The sequence below is a fragment of the Zootoca vivipara genome, chromosome 1 (assembly GCF_963506605.1).
Source record: "Zootoca vivipara chromosome 1, rZooViv1.1, whole genome shotgun sequence".
NCBI classification, from domain to species: Eukaryota; Metazoa; Chordata; class Lepidosauria; order Squamata; family Lacertidae; genus Zootoca; species Zootoca vivipara.
Window position 1 is genome coordinate 21,315,765 of NC_083276.1, and position 17,759 is coordinate 21,333,523.

General features: G+C 44.5%; 1 protein-coding gene across 2 annotated transcripts in view; it reads left to right on the forward strand.

The window, feature by feature from the left end:
- Window positions 1–4,715: 4,715 nt before the first annotated feature.
- The window catches only part of LGMN (legumain), a 29,161-nt gene continuing 16,117 nt past the window's right edge, over window positions 4,716–17,759 (forward strand). The window contains exons 1-3 of one of the 2 annotated variants that reach the window (XM_035107142.2): window positions 4,726–4,865; window positions 7,147–7,265; window positions 15,044–15,212. In XM_035107142.2, the coding sequence (XP_034963033.1) occupies window positions 15,075–15,212 (138 nt within the window). In that variant the 5' untranslated portion in view covers window positions 4,726–4,865; window positions 7,147–7,265; window positions 15,044–15,074. Of the gene's footprint in view, window positions 4,866–7,146; window positions 7,266–15,043; window positions 15,213–17,759 lie in introns of both variants that reach the window. The other variant, XM_035107132.2, reaches the window with a different exon arrangement.

Below are 17,759 nucleotides of genomic sequence, written 5' to 3' on the forward strand. Positions count from 1 at the left end.
GCCTTGAGAGTGCCTTCAGGAGAGGGAAATCCTCCCAGTTCTTTAGATGGGGAAGTGATCCTGATAGCTGAAGGGGTTTCCCACTCCTACTTCCAATGCTCACGGGCTTGATTTGAGCTTCTGCCTTGTCTCCAGATGCTCAAGACTGCCCAGATCAGGGTTTCCCTAAACTTGGGTCTCCAGCTGATTTTGGACTAGAGTTCCCATCATTCCTGACCACTGGGGTGATCTCTACTACTCAGAAGTAAATGAAGGGAAAGCCTTTACTGAACTCATCAGGTGTTTGAACTCCTAGCAGATAGCCACAGAAGTGTCCTCTGCTCATGTGGATGGTGAGCAGATGATGATGCCACCATGTTTTAAATAGGACTGAAGCAGAGATCAAACATTGATTTTTATCTTAGAAAACTAATCTCTACAGAGGACATTGATATTAAATGTATTTTTGTTTCTTGCAATCCATTTTTGCAATCACTTTAGGTGCGGTAACACTATATTGATGATGTTTTCATCATATGGGAACAAGTATGACAAGTAGTTCAGTATTTAATAGCCTCATATTCCATGAGGTTTCCTAATCCTCCTTTAAAGCTTTAAAAGTTGGTGAAAATTACTACATGTTGTGGTAGCGAATTCCAGAGTTTATGAGCTGCATGACCCTTTTTCTTCAATCCTCATAGTTAGAATTCTCAGGGTTCCCTGGGGAGCAAGATTGACAAGCTACTCTGTCAAACTGTAGTTCTGGGAAGGGAATAGGAGTCTTCATAACAAATCTCAGAACCCTTCAGAAACTACAGTTCCCAGGAATCTTTGGAAGCTGTTCAAAGTTGTATAAAAGTGCTTTAATGTATGGTGCAGATGCAGGTCTTAGTTATGGGTGCAAACAGGCCACAACTTCATTGGTTATAGTACTATATTGGCTGGGCATGGGCAGGAATAATGATCAGATAGCCTGTCTGCTGTCCAGTGTTACACCCCAGCCCATTTGATTCTGGTGAAGTGTGTCCATGAACTCAAGATACGCACCTGCTGTTGTCCCATTGTGTATACATGTATTTTGGGATTTTCATTCCATTGCAGACTGCTCAATGTGGCTTGCAAAATGCTGTTACATGCCACCCCAATATCTGAGTGGTGTGAGATTCCAGGGATTCCATGCAAGCTTACCCAGGGTTTGTGTTTCCTTTTGGAAATGAAGCACAGGGGGAGATAATAATAATAATAATAATAATAATAATAATAAATAAATTATTATTATTTATGCCCCGCCCATCTGGCTGGGTCTCCCCCGCCACTCTGGGCAGCTTCCAACACACATCAAAATACATTAAAATATCACAGACTAAAAACTTCCCCAAACAGGGCTGCCTTTAGGTATTTTCTAAATGTCAGGTAGTTGTTTATCTCTCTGACCTCTGATGGGAGGGCATTCCACAGGGCGGGTGCCACTACCGAGAAGGCCCTCTGCCTGGTTCCCTGTAGTTTTGCTTCTCGCAGTGAGGGAACCGCCAGAAGGCCCGCCAGACTATGTTGTTTTTATGATATATGGTTTATTTACACATATATACAACCTGAGCCTACGATGGAGGGGTTAAAGGATTAACATCCCAAGAGGGTCTTGCTCAGGCATAGGCAAACTCTGCCCTCCAGATGTTTTGGGACAACAACTCCTATCATCCCTGACCACTGGTCCTGTTCGCTAGGGATGGTGGGAGTTGTAGTCCCAAAACATCTGGAGGGCCAAGTTTGCCTATGCCTGGTCTTGCTTTTCCCACAGCTTGCAACCCTGGATTCAAACAGACATCAGACATCATGGTCTGCTTGCTGCTTTGCATCTCAGTCACATAACCCATAACTCACATTGCTTCTCACAGTCTAAACCTCTCTAATCTGGTTTTATTGTCTAACTCGAGGGAGAGGCCTCAACCATTTGCTATCTCACACAGTCTCTTTGATGCTTTGTCCTCTTAATGGCTCATCCCACAAACTATCATCTCACAATGAAGCTTTGTTGTTGTTTAGTAGTGTCCGACTCTTCGTGACCCAATGAACCAGACCATGCCAGGCACTCCTGTCTTCCACTGCCTCCCGCAGTTTGGTCAAACTCATGTTCGTAGCTTCGAGAACACTGTCCAACCATCTCGTCCTCTGTCGTCCCCTTCTCCTAGTGCCCTCAATTTTTCCCAACATCAGGGTCTTTTCCAGGGAGTCTTCTCTTCTCATGAGGTGGCCAAAGTATTGGAGCCTCAGCTTCAGGATCTGTCCTTCCAGTGAGCACTCAGGGCTGATTTACTTCAGAATGGATAGGTTTGATCTTTTTGCAGTCCATGGGACTCTCAAGAGTCTCCTCCAGCACCATAATTCAAAAGCATCAATGAAGTTTACCCTAGTTTAATTGGCTTTTAAATCCTTAATTAGTTTTTTAATTCCAGGGGATTAAAAGTGTATTGCACACAACTTACCGTAATACAAAGGAATCTGGCACCTATTCTTAACACCGAGCCTTAATTAAATTCTAGCTCCTACTAGAGCCAGGACTACTAGGAGTGTCCTAGTACCTACGGTACAAACTCATAACAATACAATATCAATATCATAAGCTTGTAGTGAAAGTGAATTGGCATCTGAGCTAGTGATGCCTTTGGGTAGTATCTGACTAAGTTCTACTTTTAGAATTTTAGAATTACTTCTACTAATTTTAACAGTTAGCTTCACAAATGTCATACATATAGGATTCTCTGAATCCCTGGACTTCCCTCCACCCCTCCATGGTTTCCATAATTATTCTTTTCCAACTGCATCATATAATATTCTTCATATTTTCTTAACCCTCAGTTCTCACCATATTTCTTGCTACAGTGCAAGTGTGTGTTTTTTTAGAATCCTGCCAATGTTTTTACTTGTTTACAGTGTTCTTTTAGGTAACTTATAAACTGTTCCCTATTCTTTATTAAATTTGTTATCTTCTTGATCTCTGATCTTCCCAATCATTTTTGCTATTTCGGCATAGTTCATCATCTTTATCAGCCATTCTTCTCTTGCAGGTACTTTATCTTCCTTCCATCTTTGGACTAACAGCATCCGCGCAGCTGTCTGCTCCTTTGGTATTTCTGAATCTAAAATTCCTAATAAAAAATTCCCAATAAAAAGGCTTCTGGTTTTTTCACAAATGTCATTTTAAACATTTTTTCATTTAAACATTTTTTCCAACTCATTTTATACTTTTCAGCAGGGCTTTTATTCCAGGGGGAGCTCACAGGAACTCAGTCCTGGCACCAGTGTCATTATAAGACAAGGCACCTTTTTTCTAGAAAAATAGCACTGCTTTTCAGAATGGGCTGTTTTGGGCAAAACATTTATCTCTGCAGTCAGAAGAGAGAGGGAGATTAATGGCTGCAACAATAGTTGGGATATATTTTACCTCAACATAGTTCATTTATTAACTATTAATATGGAGAAAGTCTATTTAATGTACCCGATGAACTGGCTATCCCTACATTATAAAGCTGAATCAGTGTGACTTAAGTACTTTACCAAGTTGCCATGGTTATAAAGCTGGGAAGAAAAGTTGGTGCAAGAGCGAAATAGAGATTAAAAATTAAAAATATGTTTCAAACTGAAACTTCCTTCTCCAGCAAATGGAATTTCAGTTTTCATCCAGCAGAGGTCACTGAAACTTCTAAAATGTTTTTGAAGTAGTTTGTGTAGTGGAACCACATTGACCTCTAGACCTGTCCAAAGATATTTTGTTCTCTGGGGCAGAACAAAAAACTGGCCCCTCACCTCCAAATAAAGGTAAATATCAATACCGAAGGCCAGCCAAGCTGAGAGAAAAAATCCTACCCTCCCTAAAAAAAACCAGTTGCCTGACAACAGCCTCCACACTCTTGTCTAATGATAGGGAGCCAGTTTGCCAACCCATGTGACTGGTGATTAAACTATTTGAGAACCTGGGAGACCCAAGTTCAAAACCTCACTTCAGCCATGAAGCCCAGAGGGTGACCTTGGGCCAGTCACCTCCTCTCAGCCTAACCTACCTCACAAGGTTGTTGTGAAAATAAAAGCCCCCCCCCCGTGTTTCCCATGGAACTCAGTGTGTTAAAACGTACACAGGGATTGTGCTTTGAGCGAGATGTGAAGTCGAGCTAAACTGATTTCAGACACCATCATCATCATTTATTGAGTTTATATACCGCCCTATACTAGGGGGTCACATAATAAAATCGAGATATAAAACCACAAAATACATAACAAAAATAAAAACAACCAATAGGGCCGCCCCCACAAAAAACGCATTTTAAATGGGCATAAGATATAAATCATTATTATTAAGATGTATTATCATTATTACTGCAAAAATAATAATAATAGTTATTATTATTACAGGTATAGCCCACCCTTCCGCCCAGAAGTTCAAGGCAGCCCCCTTTTTATCCTCACGCCCACGAGGCACTAAGCCCCGCTGAGCCCCGAGCGGCCTACCTCGCAGGGACGGCCGACTGCCCTGTGCTGTGAGCGAGGCTTTCCCCCTTAGCGGGAGCCACGCCCCCAGAAGCGCTCGGCTACGGAGGCCTCCCATTCCCGACATGCACCGCCCGTTCCATAGGGATCGCCATCCCGTCCGATGTGGGCCGACCCCCTCGCCGCCCAGCCAGTGGTCTCGAGGCCTGCCTGTCACGCTCTTGCCCCGCCCCTGCGCTCCTCGCCTATAAGTGTCTCGCGCGGCCGCACGAACCTCTGCCGCTGCCGCTGCCTCCGCCACCGCCGGGTTTCGGTTTCCTGTGTTTGCAGAGCGCGGGGCGGGCGGGAGAAAACGGGTGGCAGCAGCGACGACGACGACTCTCTCTCTCTCCTTCTAGCTTTTGGTAAGCGTCGGGGCCGGGGCCTAAGTCTTAACGGTGCGCGCGTGTATATGGAGCATTGTATAGAAGCGTTATGCGTCCCCCTCCCCTTAAATTTGGGTTGCCAGTTGTGGGGGGCGAGGGCTGCAGTGGGACCGCACCGCACTAGCCGCAACAACCTTGTGATTTTCGTGTTGTGCGCCGCCCTGAGATCTACGGATACAAAGGCGGAGCACCAATTTAATCAACAACAACAACAACATGGACAGCAGTAGTTTCTACCGATGTGGGTCACGTGCACACACACCACAAAAAAACCCCACACAAATCTATGCATCATCCCCAGGTTGTTGGGGTTATATTGAATTTCTTTATGTATGGACAACCTGATCCTACTCAGGCGCTCTGGAACCCATTTGTTTCCGTAGATTGAAGCTTTTATGCATATACTCCCCCCCTCCCCCCCCAAATCACTTGCATTACTTTTGTACTCATAAGTCCAACTGAGCAACAGGTTTTTGATAATGTTTTACTCAGAGGAGCCCCACTGAAATTCGTTAACTCCCGATTGGCTAGAGTGTGGTGCTTGATAACTCCAAGGTCATGGGTTCAGTTCCCCATTAGAGGCTGCCTGCATCTTCTTGCAATGCTGGAATAGATGACCCCCGAGGTTCCTTCCAACTCTACAATTCTATGATTCTAAGTTAGGTCCATTAATTTCATTTTGTGAGCTCTGAGTGAAACTTAGTGGAATACCACCCTGGAGGAACTCTGATTACTGTACACCCCTCTGTGCGCTTTGGGGTGAGGCAGTGGGTTGTATATCTTTTCCAACCAGGCATGCTGTTTCCATTTTAAGATGTGGGAGGACTTTAGGTAATGCCTTTTCCTGGAACTCAGTCACATTTCTCTGGTATTGTAACCCTTGTCATGTTGAGTCCTGAGTGGGGGAGGAGTTGGTTTGGTGTTCAGCTCTGTACCTTGTGCAATAGGTGATAAGAGAGTTTAGAGATAAACTTAAAATTCCACAAGTGTAAATATTTAGCCACAGGCTTGCTTTTGAAAGTTGTTTGCAAACAGGAACCAATAATAGGCAGTGAAGAACTTGTAATGTATAATGTACTGTATTTTCCCATGTATAAGACCCCTATTTGGGGGGGGACTCCAAATTAAGGAAATGGGGGGAGATTGCCCAGAGTTGTTAAGCTCGGGGGGGGGGGATTGCCAAAAAACGCTCAACTGCCTGACCGCCACTGCCAATCGCACACCTCGACCGCCCAGTTGCTGCAGCAACAGCCAATCGCAAGCAGCCCTTGCCGCAGACACCAGTCACCCGCCCAATTGCCACTCAAAATCTCCTGCTCGCAGCTGCCACCAATCGCTTGTACCCCCTATGCACTATCCATGTATAAGAGACCCACAATTTTTAACACTTTGTACTGGTGCAGTCGGTGTGCTTGAACTATCGAAGCCATGTGCCTTGGTGAAACTGCCAGTAGGTTCAGGGAAGACTAAAGCAGGAACTAGTTCTGCCTTGTGTTGAGAGAATTCATAAGGAATTACTTTCCCACAAACCAGCCATCCAGTGACCCGTTTTGTATAAATTTGTCAAAAGCCATCAGTCATGATGACAAAATTGAACTTTTTGTTTACAGGCTGGGTATCTCCCCTTTGTGCAGACATATTATTGGATGCTGAAGACAAACAACAGAAATAGTTATTAACGCCGTGCCTGGTCCCTGCTGGGAAATTTCCCAGCAGGGTTTGGCTAGTCATTGAGGGAGACTAGATGGGCTTTATTCCAGTTTGGTGAGGCAATTTTGATTTGTTGTTGAGCAGTACCGTTCTCCACGCTTCAAAAAAACCCAAAAATTGTATTGGCTTTTAAACAAATGCAAATACAATAACCATTAAACACTTATCTAGCAGTACAGCTAACGGTGTTTGTTCTATCCATTGTTTCTAAACCAGTGGTTCCCAATCTTTTTTTGGGCCATGCCCTACCTAAGCATCTCTAAAATCCTGTTTCCCCCCCTGCCCCCCCCCAGTGACATATAATTCTAATTATTCAAAAAGTGAACTCCTATTCACATGGAGAAAGGCCATTAACAAGCTTCCAAAATAAAAAATTAAAAATTACATTGCCCTCCTGTGGGGCGTGTGCCCCATATTGGGAACCATGGCTCTGGACATTCACTTACACATTCAACAGTCAAACATATTACTTAACATAAACCTCCAGCCATGCTGGAAATCCATTAACACTTGGAAGATCACAGGTTCCCTTTCTTTCTTTTAAATAAAGATTGAACAAATCGTCCTGTGACATGCAAGTGGTGCAGAACTTAATATAGACACTGTCTCCGATTCTCCCTCTGCCATCGCTGCTCCTTGGAGGTGTGCGTGAAACTGAGTTGCGGTGAGGTTAGTAGGCGCACACCCTGAAACATAAGGTTGGCTTTGGAAGGCTGTATATTTGTGACGACATTTGTCAATTACTTGGCTGAACTGGCTCCTCTTGTAAATCGCTTAACCAAGGGTGTAGCATGTAGTGGTGTAAGAAGCATTATTTTGTCCTGCCATTCAGGAGTTTCAACATGAGTGAAGTGGTATCCTTTTCTAGTATTTGTGTAGTTCTGAAGCTGTATGAAAGGGAAGCTTGGTTGAGATGAGTTGACAAGACAATTGTCCCCTCCAAACACAGCTTGTTATCTAATGCAAACCTTTCCCTGTGAAGTCTGTGGCTTCGCAGACAAGCACCTGACTCTGGCTACTGTGGGTAACAGGATGTTAGACTAGATTGGCTTTTGGTCTGATGTGGCAGGGCTGTTTGGTTGTTATGATCAAAAGGGAGTGCCGGGTGTTTGTTGTAGGGTGAACCTTCAATTCCATGCAGTTTCCTCCCATGGTTCAACAGGCCTAGCCAGCCCCTTGTGTGGGCAGAGTGTGTGCCTAAAGAATACAATCCTTCCATGACGCCCACAGAGGCTTCTCCAGAGGCAGTGCAGAAAACACTAAGGTTTAGAATGAAGGAAGCCAACTTTTATTATTCTTTTAAAAAATACTTCAAAATTCATTTTGTGAGATTTTTTAAAAAAGTTGATTCCAAATATTGTTACATTGTGGTGTGTTATCATAGTCTTAGAGTTGGAAGGGACCCACAGGTCATCTAGTCCAACCCCCTGCAATGCAGGAATCTCAGCTAAGCATCCATGACAGATGGCCATCCAACCTCTGCTTCTAAAACTCCAAGGAAGGAGAGTCCACCACTTCTCATGGGAGTCTGTTCCACTGTGGAACTGCTCTTACTGTCTGGAAGTTTTGTCAAATGTTTAGTCAGAATATCCTTTCTTGTAGCTTGTATATTCTATTACGGTTTAACACCACGCATGGGAAACTGGCCAGGTTACTGCATATGTGAAATAAATAAAAATGGCCTATACTATCTTAATAAAATATTTATCAGGTAGCTTCATCAGAACCAACTTATCCTGGTCTGTGAAAAAGAACAGAGGGGGAGGCAAACTCTAGTGCAATTTCTTTTTGGCAATGTTTAACATTCCATATGTTTGATTGAAATTCCATCGTACTTTATCTAGGAAAGACAATGGAATTCAAACCAAAGGCAATTGGCTTTTGGTGATTTCTATTTAAAATTTGTCGGGTGCTTAGTTTTGCTATTGTTCTCTGATCAAGTCTGGGATCTGATAATATCGATTTTATCACCAGTTGTGCCCACATTATAGTTTAGTCTTCATTTCAAATCTGACCTCATTGTTATCAGATAAGTTGTCCCAGTCTAAGAACCATGCTGCACAGAAAGGAGAAAACCAAAGAACATTACCTTTACCTATGGTATAATTAGGTTGAGATGAAAGTGAAAAAAGGGGTCCTTCTCTCTCTCTCTCTCTCTCTCTCTCTCTCTCTCTCTCTCTCTCTCTCTCTCTCTCTCTTACACACACACACACACACACACACTCTGATAAGATGAGAAGAAAAAACGTGCTTTCTTAATTCTCTCACATTCCCCAGCCCTGCAGAAAATCACTTCCCACTACTGCAAAAAGGGAGAGTTAGGCTGAGCAAACATTACGGTGACGATAGACAACCTCCAGACGTTGTTGGATTCCAACTCCCATTAGCCCCAGCTTGTATGGCAATTGATCAGGAATGATAGGCATTGTTGTCCAACAAAACCTTGAGTTCGTTAGGTTGGCTGTCCCTGTGTTCGGACTTACCGGTAACTTTCGAACTGCTAAATAGCATCAACCTCTTCATATTGTGTTATAAGACTTGGGGTGGGGGGTGGGGGGGAGGAAGGAAGGAAGGAAGGAAATGGCTCTGCAGCAAATTTTCCCGCACAAGAACAACTCAAAATGCAAACAGCAGCCTTTGCCAAAATAATGCCAGATATTTTGGACTACCACCGTACTGCCTGGGGCCTATGGAAGTTGTCATCCCACACATCTGGAGGGCATAGGTTGGCAAAGGCTGCACCACAGCCTTGTATTGATCTCCTTGGCTGAAATGACCCAAGTGCAAAATAGTTGTAGATGGAAGGAAAATGATTAACTACTTGATAGTGTGTTCACTGCTTCTGATAGTTGTGCACATTCCCATTGTTAGGGTTAAAAGCAAAATCAGCAGAAACTGGTTGAGAAACTTACACATAGAGACCAAGACAAATGCTTGGTTTAATGGAGAAAGGAAAAATTACAAAAAAAATTAAATTAGGCTTACACAGAATACCCACACAACCAAACCACCCACCTAGAGCACACTGGGAAAACGCCCAGCACAGAGGCAACACACAACACCCCTGATATACCCTGCATCATCAGCTTCACAGCAACACCTGTAGAGCTGCTCCACAGCTGCAGAGCCCCAGTCATTAAATCTTTCCTGACTCTTAAAGGTACAGTGAAACAATAATGACACTTTTACACAATCATTCAACACCCATATGCTGGCTGAAAGCAAGGACCAAGGTCCAAAGAAGTGCTCAGCTCTTTTTGCCGCTGACTTTCTTAAACAGGATCTCTCCAAAACCTCACTGCAAAAGACTTTTTAAAAATAGTGGGGGTTCACAATTTTTGGCTGCCTTTGGTACTCAAGCCACGAACTCCTGGTTGCCATCTTCTCCTCTTGGTGGTTTGGCAACTGTGAAGATGGCACTTCCCAGTCTTCATAGACCAGTAGAGCCCAAGAATGGAAAAAAAGAGGGGGCAGAGGCATATGGCTGTAATTCAGTGGTTTCTGCTCCCTCCAAAAAGAAGTGGGAGCTTAGGAACACTTCAAGAAGTCTACCTCTACTTTTTATTCCAAATGAGGTGGGGGGCGACTTCATGTGGTTAATGTCCTTGGATTTCTTGTCACCTTTCTTTCTTTGTTCAGAGTGTATAATCCTTTATGAGGAGGCAGAAGATCTTATGCAAACTTTAGCCGAATTGACCTTTTCTTCCTGTTGTGATTCTTTTCTGATGATTCAGGCATAACGTGACTTGGCTGAGGTAATTTATTATAAGCATTAGTTGTGTATCCAGGCCAACTAGTTTAAACAGATAACACTTCTTAACAGAGCTAGCTGTGCTGTGTGGCTTCTCCCCCCACCCACCCCCATGGGTGTAGCCGGGGGGGGGGGCAGTTGCTGCCCCAAAATCAATAAAAAATTGAGTTTCTGCCCTCCTAACAAAAGCCTGCCCCTCCTAACATAAGGGAAGGGACCCAGGTGGCGCTGTGAGTTAAACCACAGAGCCTAGGGCTTGCTGATCAGAAGGTCGGCGGTTCGAATCCCCACAAAGGGGTGAGCTCCCGTTGCTCGGTCCCAGCTCCTGCCATCCTAGCAGTTCGAAAGCACATCAAAGTGCAAGTAGATAAATAGGTACTGCTCCGGCGGGAAGGTAAACGGCGTTTCCGTGCGCTGCTCTGGTTCGCCAGAAGCAGCTTTGTCATGCTGGCCACATGACCCGGAAGCTGTCTGCGGACAAACGCTGGCTCCCTCGGCCTATAGAGCGAGATGAGCGCCGCAACCCCAGAGTCGGACACGACTGGACCTGATGGTCAGGGGCCCCTTTCCTTTACCCTAACATAAATCCTGGCTATGCCCATGCCCCCTCATACTTTTGCACACATGCGAGTGCCCACACAGAGTTTAACACAGGCATCCCCAAACTTCGGCCCTCCAGATGTTTTGGACTACAATTCCCATCATCCCTGACCACTGATCCTATTAACTAGGGATCATGGGAGTTGTAGGCCAAAACATCTGGAGGGCCGCAGTTTGGGGATGTTTGGTTTAACACATCCTAGTATCTGTACTTTCATACCATGAGCAGTAGCAAGTTATTGGGAGAACTGTTGTTTGGTAATGGCCTCATATACGCTACACATTTAAAGCAGTATCATACCACTTCAAATTCTCATGGCTTCCCCCAAAGAATCCTGGGAATGATAATTTAAGGATGCTGAGAGTTGTGAGGGCAATAGGGGGTTGCCTAACAACTCTCGGCACCCTTTACAAGCTAGAGTTCCCAGGATTCTTTGGGAGAAGTGATTAATGTTTGACGTGGTATCATACTGTAGCTCAAACTTGTGCAGAAGAGGGCAAGCAAAATGATCAAGGGTCTGGAAACCAAAGCTAATGAAGAACAAGGTTGAAAGAGTTGGGTTTGTTTAGCCTGGATAAGAGGAGATATGATAGCTATCTTCAAATATCTCAAGGTCTGTCACGAGGAAGATGGAGCAAGCTTGTTTTCTCCTGCTCTGGAGGGTAGGACTCGAACCAGTGGGTTCAGGTTACAAGAAAGGAGATTCTGGCTAAACATCAGGAAGCACTTTCTGACAGGAAGAGCTGTTCAACAGCGGAACAGTCTCCCTCTGAAGGTTGTGGACTCTCCTTCCTTGGGGGTTTTTAAGCAGAGCTTGGATGGTCATGTGTCGTGGGTGCTTCCGTTGAGATTCCTGCATTGCAGGGGGTTGGACTAGGTGACCCTTGGGCTCCCTTCAACTCTTCACTTCTATGATTCTTTAATCTATAGTGCAGATGGGGCCTAAACTATGGACTAGGAAGTTCCTGGTTTTAATTACACACCTACTGTGAACACAATAGGTGGCCTTAAGGAAGCGACTCTCTCTGTCCTCCATCCACAAAATGGCGCACAACACTGGTTTTACTCCATAGGGTTGTTGTAAGGATTATAACTAGAAACTACACGTGAAGTGCTTTAAGGCACTATATAAGTATAATAATAATAATAACAATAAAAACAACAATAATAAATTTATTATTTATACCCCACCTATCTGGCTGGGTTTCCCCAACCACTAGCTATTATTGTAAAGTAATGGAACTGATGCCATTTATCTGTTGGATCTAATTGGCTCCAGATAGACTCTCTAAATGTATTTAAATATTAAAAAGAGAAACCTTTGCCAAAAGTACTATTAATGGTCTACCTTAATATAAATAAGTGACTGTACTGAACTGAAGTAGACTTCAGGGCAGGCTTCCTTGTAGCTTAACAGGTTGTATGTGCCTGGTGAGTTAGTCTGCCCACCGTCGTCTTTTGTCTTCGTCAGAATGATACGCCATTGAGTCCCAGAGACTCCTCAGGCCTCTCCACACACCATAAACCCTTTGTACCATCAACTGCTCACAAAGAGAAGGAGGAAGCAATGCTAACTAGGCAGTGCCTGGCTATATTCTTATCCTAGCTGCACACTGTGGTGGTGGGCAATGATTCCTGTGTCCCACTGGGCAGCCACCTTGTCCATTGGGCTACGTGAACGTGCTCACTAAGCTCAGATTAAGGAGCTAAGACTTTCCTGCCAGGCTGCATATCATCCTAGAGGCCCGTGCTCCTCCTCTCTCCTTCCATGCTCACCACAGACCAGTGTCTTTGCCCATCCTACACAGGCTTTATTCAGATGCAAGTCCCAGTGAGTCGCTCTTTCAATGAGCGTGAGTACGATTGCATCTTTGGGAAGACACACCCTTCCTTCCTCTATCTTGGAGCTGCCCTACTTCCATAACAGTGTGTGTGTGTACATATATAACTAAATTGAGATAATTATGTTGTCCACTGTCACTTATTCCAACGAGGGATAAAGGCAACCCAAGAGAAATTGGGCAATGTGGTGTTCTTACCCCGAGGGTTCCTCATTCGGTTGCACCAGACTAATTTTCATGGAAGACAGCTTGCCTACTGCTATTGATCTTCCTGTTCAATGTGAAGAAGCTGTGAGTGGGTGTGTCTTGATGCATTCCAGGGCACATTCTGTTTCTAGGATGGGGGCGGCTAGACACACCCACACAGGAGGACTGGATAGCAGCTAACCACAGACATGAGCATCCCAGAATCCCTTGCAACAATTAAGGGTTTCCTTGTTAGGCAAATCAACGATGGCATTGTTTACCTAAAAGATTTGAAAGAAATAATGCCACTGGATGACAGAACCAGCAGCATAGGGAGAGTGTGAAGAGGAGGGTGCACATAGATTCACAGGCCATTTCATTTAGAACAGGGGTGAGCCTGCTGGGGGAGGCCTTTCAGCCCAGAATCTGGAAAACTGTATGATGGCATCTAGACCTACATGGGAATCGTGAACCTACATGCTGGAATCTTCTGTTCCGGGTGGAGCTCATGCTCCCAGAGTGTTTTATTTATTTCTAAAATCATCTATAGGGCATATTTGGGGATGTAACTCAAACAAGTCGGCTTGCACGCCATAAAAAAATACAGGAAAAACCTTGCGGAATCAGCTACTTCAGAAACATAGGCTAGTTACAGGAAACAAAAGTGACAAAATATCCTAGATGAATAGAAAAGTTATTCATCTTTAAAATGGCTCTCTAACACTGTAAGCCTTATTTAGAAGAAGACAGACTGAAATAAATGATTTTTAAAAATAAATTTAAAAACTACTTTAAAAGCTTGCAGGGGCCAAACATACGTACCACCATGCAGAGGGAGCACTACAATCTGGGGCCACCACAGAAAAGTACCCCCCCCGGTACTGCCACCATGAAGCATCTACTTAATATCATTATTTTGATGCAATCACTAATGGTGGTATCTAATGCTAGTCCTATTTAGAAATCATTAAGGATGACTAAGAACCCCATCTGCACTGTACATTCAATGCATTGTACATTCACTTTGAACAGTCTCATAACTTCCCCCAAAGCATCTTGGGAACTGCAGTTAAGGACGCTGAGAATTGTCATGAGACCCCTATTTCCCTTGCAGAGCTGCAATTCCCAGAGTTCCCTGGGAAGAGGGTTTGACGGTTAAACCACTCTGGGACTGTAGCTCTGTGAAGGAAATAGGGGTTTGCCTAACATCTCTCAGTACTCTTAACAAACTACACTTCCCAGGATTCTTTGAGGATAAGCCCTGACGGTTTAAAAGTAGTATGATACTGCTTTAAATTTATACTGTATTGCAAATGGAGCCTACTTTCATTTCAGTTGGCCTACTTTGAGTAGAACTTATGTCGCCCTAATTTTGTGACATGTGATCCTTATTGCACTACCTTCCTAGATTGGCAGCATCACATACTTTATTTGCCACAATGAACAATATGTGAGAACAAGTCTTGTTCAGATTCCCTGCCATATCTTGGATTTGTGTGTCCTCATTTCCCCCGCCTTAAAAAGGAAGTTGCAGATTCACTTCCTCTGCTAGACTTCGTCTTGAGGGATGTGTTGGCATGCACAGAGCTATGATCTGTACCAGTGTTGTTGTGTTGGTTGCTAAAAGATCTGCAGTGCCATTTCTCTTCTGCTTTTCCTTCATTCTGAGGCAGACAGAGCCATCCCTTTCCTCCATCAGGATGGCGCCTTGGTTAAAGAAATGCAATTACAGCAAATTCTAGGAAGTTTGTCTCCTGCCGGTTTTAACTGCTGGCAAGAATTGTTTTACAATCCAGTGCATGCTTACTTGGAAATTCTTGGGTGGGTCTTAATTCTGAGCAAGCCTTCGTAAAACTGGGCTACCTGACCACACTAGCCCCAGTAACAACCCAAACTGCCTCTGTTTTTACCTACACCAGAAAGAACATCCAGTGTCCCACTTCCTCTGGACTTTGAACTACAGTCTCTTAAAACTGGCTCTGCACAATAAAATTGAAAGGACATCTGCAGATTGTGGCTCTTCTTCCTCACTCCTCCCCCAGTCTGACATTTTATTTGTGTCCCATAGTTCCTGTACTTTGTGAAGAAGGAAGTTGAGCATGGCTTTGAAGGTAGCAGTACTGCTCAGCTTTGTCCTAGGAATCAGCACCTTTCCCCTGGAGGACCCTGAGGATGGAGGCAAGCATTGGGTTGTCATTGTCGCTGGTTCCAATTCCTGGTATAACTACAGACACCAGGTAAGAGTTGGCTGGGCGAAGGGAGTTGTTGCATTGAACAAAGTTGGGTTCTCTCTCCTGGCTCTTGCATGCATGAACACCAGTTGGTTTCTCTTACATAGCACACAGGTGGTGAACCTCTGGCCTGCCGGCTTTCGTACTTGGAACACCAGGGCATTTTGGCCAAGCCACTCCCACTTCCCTTACACCTGATGTCATAAATGATGTCAGATGTGAGGTGGGTAAAGATGTACCAGGGCCATAGGGGGTTTGCAGGCGCTTCTGATCAGCGGCACCTAGAAAATCCTGCTAGCACCAGACTTTGCTCGCACAATCAGCTAATTGTGTTTGCAAGCAAAAATGGGTCACCTGATGTCACTGGGTGGTTGACAGGTGGGTGGCTCTGCCTGTCTATGACATCTGGCCCATGAAGGGTGTGGGAGATCAGGGATCCAATTCATTGGCCAGATCCAGTTCCCCACCTCTGCTGGAGCCCAAAGGCAGGGATGGGCAACCTGTGGCCCTCCAAAAATGGTTTGACTTCAGCCTCCATCATCCCCGACTATTGGCCACGTTGGCCGGGGCTAATGGGAGTTGGAGTCCCAGCAAGAAAGGGGGAAGCTGCAGGTTCCCCATCTCTAGGCAGAAGTAGTGTCACTAGGGTCTACTGGGGTTGAATGGTCTGGTGATTTTGAAGATTCTGTCTAGAAGGTCATATTTACACTTGCAAGTCAGCACATAACTATGGCGCAATCCTCAAGTGTGGACATTCATCACATGAGCTGAGTATAAGAATGACTGGGATTAAGTCATTAGGCAGTTTACTTGCCAGCTTGTTAAACTAGCTGATTAATCTGCTAAATATTGCAGTCCGAAAAGCTTACCCTAGCATTCTGGGGACTCTTTTGTTTTTATTGAAGCCGTGGTGGTACTGGTAGGCTGCTGTGGTTCTCTGTGCCATCGTAATCCTGCAAGCCTGAAAGGTTTGCACAGACGTTTAGGTCTAGCACACTTCTTCCCTCCCCATCTATAGTGCAGAAGTAGGCTGGCACAAACAGAGCTACGTGGGAAAGCTTGTGCAATCTCTACTCAGCTCTCTAACCTTAATTGCAAGCAGGTGAGGGAGAGGCAGTTGTGGTTAGAGGATCGAACAACACTGTGTGGGGGGAGGAGGAAGTTAATTTTTTTAGGCAAGGACTATAAACTGAAAGTCAGACATGTGAGGAAGGCTTGTCACAGACTTATAGCAGCCTGTGTCTCTGATGTAGGTTCTTGCACAATTAAGTAACTTTGATTTGTTCCGGGTTTGAACTTCCCAGGGTAGGGTTTCTTAACCTGTGGTCCCTATGCTCTTAGGCAGAGTCTATGGTTGAGCTTCAGGAAGTCTGTGAATCAGGTGCCAAAAAATAAAAATCCTTTCCCCAGTGCAGTAAAACGATTTGTATGTAAAATTTTGTGAGTATGTGTTTATGCACATTTTTCTGGGGAGAGGATTATCAGAGGGATCCATGTTTATCAAAAAAATAAAGCTAGCTAAAGCTACATTGATTTTGTTCTGAAGACCACCTCTTGAAAGGTGCTTCTTTATTTTTCCTTCGCCAAAAGCATTTCTTAGATAATAATGGGCAACATCTTGGCACGTGATAAAGCTAGGAAGTAATCAGAGTCTCTGCTAGGATAACAGCCAGTGCAGAAGTGTGCGAGTCTTCATCAAGAAGACAAAAGCTGCAGATTTGGGTGGCAACATTTGTAGGAAAGGATGCAAAAACAGATCATAGAGACCCTCAGCCCAACTGTGGTCTGTTGCCTTTTATGGCCCAGAACACAAAAAGAAACCGGGAAAATGCCTGCTGGAATAAGGAAGTCTTTGTCATGTGATTGAAGTTCAGCAAGGAAGGGTGCCTTGGCCATATGTCATTGAATTAGACTTGTGGTTAGAGCAGACCCCCTGACATCAACGTGACTTAAATCTGTTAAGTCTCATTGGTTTCAATAGGTCTATAACCATGGCTAAATCTGAATCCAGTCCCCTGTCTTGCTGTGTGTGTGTGTGTGTGTGTGTGTGTGTGTGTGTGTGTAGGAATCTGCTAGTTTAAACAGGTTATTGGTAAACCATGTGGTGGGTTTTTGCAAAAGGTTCCAATGTTTACTGAACGCTTGAAGTATTTTGAAAGTGATTTCTTAAAGTGGTATTATGAAACTTAAAACATCTGTGTTTGGCTGTCTTGGAGAAAGGGGCAAGGAAATAAAAAGGCCTTTGCAGGTGAACGTGCTGAAGTCTTGAGAATTGTTCTCTTGGCATATATGCAAGCCTACATGATGCAGGACTTGTTTCTGCATAGCAGGGGTGAGGGGCCTGGTGTGCTTCAGAGGTTGGACTACAATTCCCATCAGCCCTTGCTCACATTGCAGGCGATTAAGGATGATAGGGGATACAGTCCAGCAGTCTCTGTCCACATTGGGGTGGGGTGGGGACCCCCTTAGGATTTCCCCCTATATTTGCATATCTTGTGGTTCCCTTGAGTGTGCCAATACCTGCCTCTGTTTTTCCGTTGCCTCATTTTAACT